The sequence below is a fragment of the Furipterus horrens genome, unplaced genomic scaffold (assembly GCF_987537825.1).
Source record: "Furipterus horrens unplaced genomic scaffold, mFurHor1.1.pri manual_scaffold_11, whole genome shotgun sequence".
Taxonomy (NCBI): Eukaryota; Metazoa; Chordata; class Mammalia; order Chiroptera; family Furipteridae; genus Furipterus; species Furipterus horrens.
Window position 1 is genome coordinate 5,766,369 of NW_028327181.1, and position 9,104 is coordinate 5,775,472.

Consider the following 9,104-nt stretch of genomic DNA (forward strand, 5'->3'; position numbering starts at 1 on the left):
CTGGCCTGGACCCCCGGGCTCCAAGTAAATGTCAATGGAAGGAAGGAGGGGTGGTCTGGCCCAGAGCTAGCCAACGTTCAGATCGCCCCCTCTTCCTAGAAAAGCTGACCTTGAGCCTCCACGTGGGCCACTAGAGGGCGCCAGCTTGCAGGTGGATTTGTCTTCCTCCCAGTGACACCCCCATTCAAGCGTGTTTCTCGCGCTCTCTCCGTCTCTCCTCTCTTTCTCATTTTGCTTCCTTTCCTCTCTCTCCAATCTCTCTTTTTCTTACCACCCCGTTTGAAAGACGGGGAAAGCAGAGAAATGCGATGAAAAAAAAAAAAAAAAACGCCAGTTGGCTTGCAGGGGTGGGGGGATTCGTCTGCGCCCCTTGGCCTCAACTCTCTCCTGGTCCAAAGAGGTGGTGGAGGGGGGTCGCGGGAAGTCTAGAACGTGCTTGAGATCTCTCAACTCTCTGCAGGATTGACTTTGGTCCCACGAAATCGCTCGCGGCTGCCAGGAGAGCGCTGGCGGAGGGCTGGTGGGCCAGCAGAGCCCGCGGGGTGGCGATGGCGGTCGTGTCCCCTCCGCTGCCCCGCCGGGGAGCAGCCGGCTGCGTGCGGAGCCCAGAGAGAGCCCCAGGCCTCGAGCTACACTGGGCGTTTTGCTTTGGGGAGGCTGCGTCGGGGTGGGAGGGGGCGGCCCGGTGGCCTTACCACACGGCGGCCTCGTTGAGCTCGGGGTTGGGGTGCGAGAGGGGTCCGCTGTAGCCGCTGGCGCCGCTCATGGGGAAAGGCGGGCTGGGTCCTCCACTGAACACCTCGCCGGGCAGGGGGTGCAGCGCACCCGGCAGGCCCGGTTCCGGACTCGGCGTGTCCGGGTGTGAGATCATGTCGGTGAACCTGGGGTTGTCGGCGGCGTGCGGCCCGGCCAGCGGCGGCTCCAGGGCGCCCAGCGGCGTCGAGCCGGGCCCCGAGGCGGCCAGGAAGCTCGAGTCGGCCGGGGACTGCGCCTGTGACGGCGGGCCGTGCGCGAAGAAGTCGTAGTTGCCTCCTGGCGCGTAGTAGTCGCCTTGGTAGTCTGCGGAGGGGACGGGCGGAGATGGGGAGAGGTGAGAGATGGTGAGGGTGGGAAGGGGCTGTGGGAGTGGGGAAGGGGACCCGGGGGACAAGGGCCAGAGACGCATGAGACGCATGGTTGGGGCCACCTGGAGAGGACCTTAATGGGGGACAACGAGACACTGCCTCGAGGTTAGAGACCCGTGGGGAGGCCTGTGGAGACCAACGGAGAGGGGGTCCCCGCAGAAGCCTCGGCAACACCGACCCAGAGACAAGCTGGGGAGGCAGAGAATGAGACACTCTGGACGTGGGAGAGACTTAAACTACGAGAGACGCAGAGATGCGCCTGCGGAATTCGGTGGGAAGTTCCCTGACTCGCAGAGATGGACAGAGGCGTGGCTGCCCCGGCGCAGAGACAGTGTGTTAGAGCTGGTGAGAGGTACACGGAGGGTGGGAGATGCGGGAACTGCGAGCCAGGGACAGTGAGCGATCAGCAGAGGACAGTGAACGGGGACCAAAGAGGGGACCAAGCTGCGAGCCCCCAGCGTCAGAGAGACAGGGTGCAGGACAAGAAAAGAGACCCAGAGAGGGGCGCCGCGGAGAGACTGAGGTCAAGGGAGACAGGAAGTCTAGCAGCTACCAAGAGAAACCAATGAACGGTCCGCGGCGAGAGCCCATGCGGAAAGCCCAGTGAGAGAGACCTGTGAGCAGGGCAGAAGGTCAGGAGAGACAGATGCGCCCAGAGACCGGGAGATGTGTCAGAGAGACAGCTAGACACACAGAGGCTGAGAGGTGAGGGGAGGAGCAAGGTGGGGATGCAGGGGTGACAGAGACCGGGGCCCCCAGTGGTTGAGACCCAGCAGCGACCAGGCCGGGCACAAGCCAGGACCTGGGCACCCGCTGGAACTAGCAAGGGCTGGCCCAGCACCCCAACCCTGTGTCCGCCCGGGAGAATGCTGTTGTCTGACTGCTTGTCCACTGTCACCTGGCCTGGAACCCAGAAAGTGGAGCCCTGGTGACTGGGGACGCCAGGAGGAGGGCTCAAGCACCCTCTGGGTCACTACGTCCAGAGTTCCATCTGTGCGCTGGGGTAAAGGCCCGGTCCTCCAGGCTCACTCCGGGGTGGGTTGGCTAGGACCCCCAAGTTCTGAAGCATTGGGGCACATTGAGCCCTTTTGAGAAGCTGGTGATAGTTTGGGGTTCTCGCTCCAGAAAAATGCACAAATATGCGTTTTGCCCACAAAGTCAGGACACACAGGGACTCCAGCTTATGAGCCTGCCCATTCTCAACAAAGCGTTTCGGACCTTCGCTCCATGCTCCCTCGCCCAGGTCCTTCCGGACAGCCTGCTCGCCTTCCCCCAGGTCAGCCCCTGAAGGATTGGGGTGTGAGACCCCACAAAAAGAGCACCTTGTAGCCCCTCACTAGTGACAATAACCCGCTTTGTACGGCGGGAAAACCAGCCCGCCCGGAGGCTGGAGTCTGCTTAGCAAACCCACAACCCTTGCTCTTTCTTGGGGTCTCAGTCCACGAGTGAGTTCTGGATGCTCCCTCCACACCCCCACCAAACCCTGAAATCAGTTCAAATGGAGGTGTCTAGAGGTGATGCTTGGAGGTGGTTTAGGCAACAGCTAAAAACAGTCGCCAATTACTTCTCAAGAACCACTCCTTCCATTCTCGCAGAAACTGAAGCAAAAGGTTGGAAGCGCGACTGTGGGGCCCCTAAGGGACTGGGATGGGGGCCGGCCGGGGCCGCAGCGAGCCGGTCAGCCGGCGAGGACTGCGGCCCCCGCACAGAGCGCGCCGCCTCCGCCCATATGGCGGCCAGGCCGGAGGTAATTGGAACAAACGCCGTCTGAAAAGGGCACAAAAGCCGCAGCTGGGGCTTTGTCCGCGCTCCCACGGGGAGCCGCCGGCCCGCTGCCCGGCCCCTTTCTCGCCCGCTGCCGCCGCCGCCGGGATCTCCCAGCGCGGATTAGGCGGGGCTGCCTCACTGGGGCTGGGGGATCCTCCCCCCCTCATTCCAGGGGAAGAGGGAGCCCGCATGTCCACGTCCCCATCCCAGCCAGCAGAAGCAAGGTTAAAGGAGGCAGCAGGATGGGTGGGGGCTCACCGTCCTCGGGAAGCCTTGGTTAATTACGCAGGCGGGGAAAAATTCGCGACTGGTACCGCCCCACCAGCTCCCTGCACCTGCCGAGATTTTGTACGAAAGGAGACAAAGTTGGGTGGAGAAGATCCCCTGAGTGAAGACTCCAGGACAGTCCACCATCCGGGCTGTCCTGGGCATCTGCGGCCCCCCAACCTGGGCCCTGACATCGCAGAGTTTCTCCCCCAAAGCACAGTCACGCATTTTGTCCACAATTTCTGGGGACCCTGGCCAGACTTGAAAATCTAACCTCCCAGGCCTGCGAATGTACCAAAGCCGGTATCTCCTTTCCTGGGTCTGCCTGCGCACACCAGGCGCCTGGCCCTCGCCTTCCTCCATATTGCCATCAGACCCACTTTCTACGAGAATTTGCCTCTTCCCAAATCGAGCCACTAGTCCCCCAACCCAGGCAGGCCTGCGGCACTGGGCAACTCAGAGCAGAGACCCCAGCATAGGCACTCCTGAGTGCTCCCCAAATTCAGAGGGCTAGGAACAGAGGGGGCAATGCCTTCCTTGAGCTCACACGTCTGGGAAGCGGAGGATGGTGAGCAAATGCTGGAGGGCTCCAGCGCACCGGGAGTCTCCAAAAACCTCGGCGGGGCAGCTGCAATGGGTCTCCGCCAAGCAAGGAGGAGGAAACGAAGGCGTGGGGAGGAGGAGAGGAGGAGGAAACAGGGATGGAAGAAGAGAAGGGGGTGACCAAGATGGAAGTTCACCCAGGCCTGAGCCGGTAACATTAACCGCAGAATTGCTCTTTGCAAACTCCCACTACCGGCCTGTGCAGGCCGCAGAGACAGAGTGGATCACCGGGTTGGCCCAGTCCTTGAGCCTCCACTAAATGCTGGTCTGCTTGGAGCTGGAGAGTGGGCTTGAGTCCTGCCCTGAGCAACTGCCCGCATCTGGGCTACCCCTGGCAGATGCCCTGTGCACAGACCCCGCAGGCAGCCGCAGAACCCCAGTTAATGCCTTGGAAGCTAGCAAGCAGGCTGAGGGGGGACAGCCCCTGATCCCTCCAGCCTTCCCGCCAGCACTGCCCTCCAGTGCCGGAGTTCCTGCTAGTGTCAAGCACAGCAGGGCTGGGGCGAGGGCCGAGGGAGGCCGTGTGTCCGGCTGGAGCAGGGTGCATGCGGACTTGTGAGTCCCCAACTTGGTACGATGGGTGGGAGTGTGTACACCTGTGGGTCTCTCTGGGTGTATTTCTCAGTTAGTGTATCTAGGGTGGAGTATGCCTGTGTGTGGTCATGTGTGATCCTATGCCTAGACGTGTGTCTCTGAGGTCTCTGAACTCAAGTGTGTGTGCCAGGGAGGGTGCCCATGTGTCCTGTGTGGGTGTGTGTTCCTGCTTGTCTGATGTGTTGATAGTGGGTATGACTGTATGGGTGAGTGAACCCATGTGTCTGATTTTGCATCCAGGAAGTATCTGTGGGTGAGAGTGGGTGTGTGTTGGTGTGTGTCTGTTAAGGTGTGTCCATGATTGTCCTGCATGGGTAGCAGGGAGGGAGCGGGTCCCTGGGCAGCCAAGAGCTGGGGATGGGCCCTGTGTCCTCGGCCCCCAAAATGGGAGAGGGCTTCAGTGTAGGGCAGAGCACCCTGGGGCCCCTTACCTCCATAGTAGGTGTATGGAGTGGACCCCAGCATTTCAGACTCGTCCAAGCGGCCACCTAGGGGACGCATGCGTCTCGGACTCCGGAAGAAGGCGTGTCTCCGGGCACCCAGTGCGCTCAGCTGTTTCATCCTGCGTTCTTTGGACCTTCGGTTCTGGAACCAAACCTGGGACAGAGGAGGGGGCTGTGAGCTCTGCTGGGGGGTGTCCTCTCCCTGCCTGGGCTGCCCCCACCCCCGCGGGTCCTAGCGCCTCCTCCTCGAAGACTGCCCTGGGTGGGGGGGGGGCGGATTAGGCCAGAGGGGCGGGGAGGGCCCTCCGTGAACCAGCCAAGGGTGAAGGATTTCGGGACCCTTGGGGCGACTCATAAAGACTTGGGCTTCCTGGCCCGAGGCCTGACAGCTTCATAAAGGCCTCCCTCCTGCCCGCCCTGCCTGGCTCTGGACTGGGGCCCCTTAGCTTCCCAGCCGGACTCTGGCTGTTTGTCTGTCTGCCCAAGCATGGGAGCAGGGAGGAGACATTCGAGGAACACCGCCTCCTTCTCTGCTTGGTAGATGAGAGGAAGGGAGGGGCCTGTCCCCCCTCAAGGCTTAAAACCCCTGGAGAACGGGCAGGGGCGAGATTCAGAGAGGGGCAGTGACTAGTGACTTTGGCTGGGAGTGGGACCAGCTGCCGCGACCTGGAGCGCACCATCTGCCCTTTGCCCGGAAATGGAAGTCGGCGTGCGTCCCTCCTCGGAGCGTCCCAGCTCCAGGACGCTGAGGGGCTGGGCAGGGGGCTCGGGACCCAGGCTGGGCCGCACCTGGATGACCCGCATGTTGAGACCGGTCTCCTGCGCCAGCTGCTCGCGGATGTGGCGCGTGGGCTTGGGCGTGGCAGCGAAGGCGGCCTTGAGCGTCTCCAGCTGCTTGGCTTTGATGGTGGTGCGCGGGCCGCGCCGCTTGGTGCCCGAGTTCTGCTCCTCGTTCTCATTGTTAGCGGTCTCCTTGTCCGACGACGTCGAGTTGTCGGTCTCCTTGGGGTCGTCCTGGAGTGGGTCCTGGAGGTCCGGGGACAAACTGCGGTCCGTACAGGACGACACTGCAGGCGGACGGAGCGGGAAGGGGATAGCAGCGTGAGCGCCGAGCCCGGGCCTCTCCGGTCCGGTAGCCGGTTCTAGCCGGCCCAGGCCGCCGCCAGCCCAGCTGGGTTCCCTCCCAAACCCGGCGACAGCCCCTCCCCCAGGGGCCTGGGGCCCGCCCACTCCGCCCACTCCCTCCAGGCGGGCTGGGCATTCGGAGGGGCTTTCTCAACCCTGATCGCCTGGGTAAGAGGAGGCACGCCCTCGGGAGAGCCCGGCCTTCTCCGAGAGGGGCCAGAAGGAGCATACAGAAGCCCTCGGGGCCTCGAATCTTCCTTTCCCCTCTTTCCTTCCAATGAGTGCCCTCCCCGTGCAGGTAGAAATGACCAGGAGCTCAAAAGAGAAGGAAAGGCAAATCACGCAGATCCAAGTCAGGGAAGGTGGCAACTTGGAAAAGGCTCCCGAATTGGAGGAGCGCAGAGAAAGAGCTGGTGTCCCGGGGTCCTGTAGGACTGGCTGGGAGCGCAGTGTCTCTCCCCCAGCACCCCGCTCCGTCCTTCCCCTAGGACTGCCTGGTGGGTGATCCGGAGTGGAGAGCCCTGAGTGGGCACAGAAAACACCCAGGGGCACAGCAGAGAGCGCCGGGCTGGGCAGGGCGGAGGAGCGGAGGCCCCTTACCTGAGTTGAGGCTTCCCTCCTTGAGGCTGGGGGAGCTCAGGTAGTCGTCCTTGCACACGAACTTGTTCTCGTCGATGACGTAGAGCTCCTCGCCCGTGGACAGCTGTTTGTTGCACACCATGCAGGTGAAGCAGTTGAGGTGGAAGACTTTGCTGCGGGCCTTGCGCACCAGGTCGCTGGGTGAGATGCCCTGTGCACAGCCCGCGCACTTGGTGCCAAAGCGCCTGCAGACACAGCACAGCCTGTCACCTGGGGCAGCCTGAGGTCCCATCCCCTCCAGCCCCTGACCTCCTCCCATTCTCCCTAGCTTCTGACAAGTCTCCATGTCCATATCTGTCCGAGACCCCAACCCAGTGTTCCCTGGCTGGGCACGAGTGAGACAAATGTCCTGGGCTGTTCTTGGCACTGGGACCATCATGCCTCTTTCAGGTTTATTTGGACCCCACTGGGCTTAGAGCAATGAGCACCACCTTCAGCCAAGGAGAGGGCCTGGAGCAGTCCAAGATGCTCCCCATACCCCCACATCCATCTGGGATGCTCAAGGCAAACTCGCCTCTCCAGGTCACGAGGGCTTTTGAGCCAGGCAGGCAGGATTTGGACCACTTATTAGCTTTGCCTCCTGGATCCTTTCCAGTCTGCTGGGGCCTAGGAAGGACCAATCGACCTAACTGGCAGGTTCTAGCAATGGGGCGGGGAGCCCCTTTCCAGACCTGGACCTGAATAGAAAGAGGGGAACCTTCTGCTGATTCCCAGCACCACCAGCACTGGAGGCTTTCAGTCCCCAGTTTGGGACACACTGGAGCTAGTCAGGAGCCTGCAGACAGCAGGGCCTCAGAACAGTGGACTCAGAACAGGGACTGGACGGGGTCTCCAGCCCTCCCCAAATCTCTGGCCCAGGTAGGCAGTGGGAAAATATGGCTAGAAAGCAATCTTACACCAACAAGACCAGCACACTGATCGCTCAAATCCCCCTCCCCATGTTCCTGGTCTAAATTCTTTTCTTTTTTTCCTTGAGTGCAGGGAGAGGGCCAGCCTCCTCTGGAGTGGTTGGTGCAGACCGAGCACTAATACGGATAAGGCGCAGGTTGGAGGAGGGAGAGCACCCAGGACTTTGGGGTCCCTCATCTACTCACACTCAGGTATCTAAACAGGGCAAATTTGGGTGACGTTGATGTAGTGAGGGCATTAGAAGCCATAACTCACTTTTGGCCTTATCCGGCAAGCGTAATTGGCCATATGTACCTTATCAAAAACCATTAGGCGCTTTGCAAGCATCGCCACATTAGGGGCCTCGGTTCTCTGGGCCGGGGAGTTTACACGTGTAGAGGCGCGGCTGACATTTTCTCCTATTCAAATTCCCCCGTGCCAAGCAGCTGGGGCAGGCGGGCAGCCTTGCTCCTCTGTGTTAATCACGCCCCCCTTCCCTGGGCGCCGCCGGAATCCGCACTCACAAAGCCCGCTCTCTGGTGCTGGGTGGAAGCTGGCAGGGCTGAGCTGCTGAAAAGCCCTCAGCCTTCCCAGCCACATTTCGGCATTTCTCATCCAGGGAAACTGAGGCTCAGAGAAGGGATCATCCCTGGCCTGCCTCCCGTGGGCAGCATGGGGAGGTAACGCAGCCTAGGCTAGACCCCGGGGGTCCTAATTCTCTGCCTGGATTTTGTTGCTACTTTTCAATATGGGAGAAAATATTTAAGGAGCTGGGGCAAGGGCATGAGGAGGTAAAGGTTCCTTCAGCGTATCATCAGAGGAAACAGTCCTGGCTGAGCCCCCTCTGGGTTGGGAAGTTTTTTGTTTGTTCAGGGGGGAATCTGAGAACCCAGCTTGCCCCGTCAGAAGGGCCACCTCTGGGCAAATGTACTCGACTGGTGGGAGAAGCCTCCAGCCACCCCTAACTTTGCAAAAACCTTTCTTTTCTCAGAACTGGGCTTGAAGCTCCCACCCGGGAATTGCAGCCACGGGGAAGGAGCAGAGATGGGTGGGGAGCAAGTTTGTCGGGGCCACCTCCCCGGCTGCACCTCCCATCCAAGCCGGCCTGGAGGAGCTCCGTGAGGCAGAGAAGCAGCTTGCTTTTTGCTCCGCCCGGGCTCAGGCCCTTTCCTTGACCAGGGACCAGGGACCAGGGAGAGCAGTGCGCTGTCCCGCTCCCCTTTGGAGCTGGTGAGCCTGGGAGGCTGGGATGGGTTTCGTGGTTCCCCCTTCCCTGGCGCCCCAAAGTAGCGCACGGCAGGTTGGGCGCACAGGCTGCATGGCCTCTTACCTGAAGAAGTCATTTTTGCAATAGAGCTTGCCCTCGCGCGAGAAGCACTTCTCCGAGAGGTTGGTCTTGCACTCGCAGCACTGAACGCATTTGATATGCCAAGCGCGGTCCAGCACGTTCAGCAGAAAGCGGTCGAGGATGGGCCGCTCACAGCCGGCACAGTGCACCATCATAGCCCCGCGTCCTGGCGGCTCGGGCCGCCTTACCCTCCCTTTGGGCCCCCGGCCCTTGGGCCCTCCCGGCCCCGCCGCTGCGCTCCGCCTCTCCTCGGAGCCGCTGCCGAGCGAGTCCGGTCCCGACCAAGACTCAGCCGGTCAAGTCCTT

The 9,104-nt window shown here is 61.5% G+C and overlaps 1 protein-coding gene across 1 annotated transcript; it reads right to left on the reverse strand.

Moving 5' to 3' along the window:
- Positions 1–316: 316 nt before the first annotated feature.
- On the reverse strand, positions 317–8,953 carry LHX5 (LIM homeobox 5). Its single transcript, XM_090291511.1, has 5 exons — positions 8,781–8,953; positions 6,524–6,747; positions 5,588–5,865; positions 4,787–4,952; positions 317–1,059 (listed from the first exon to the last, which is right to left on the reverse strand). The coding sequence occupies exons 1-5, from the start codon at positions 8,951–8,953 to the stop codon at positions 692–694; spliced, it is 1,209 nt and encodes a 402-aa protein (XP_090147637.1). The 3' UTR covers positions 317–691.
- Positions 8,954–9,104: the final 151 nt, after the last annotated feature.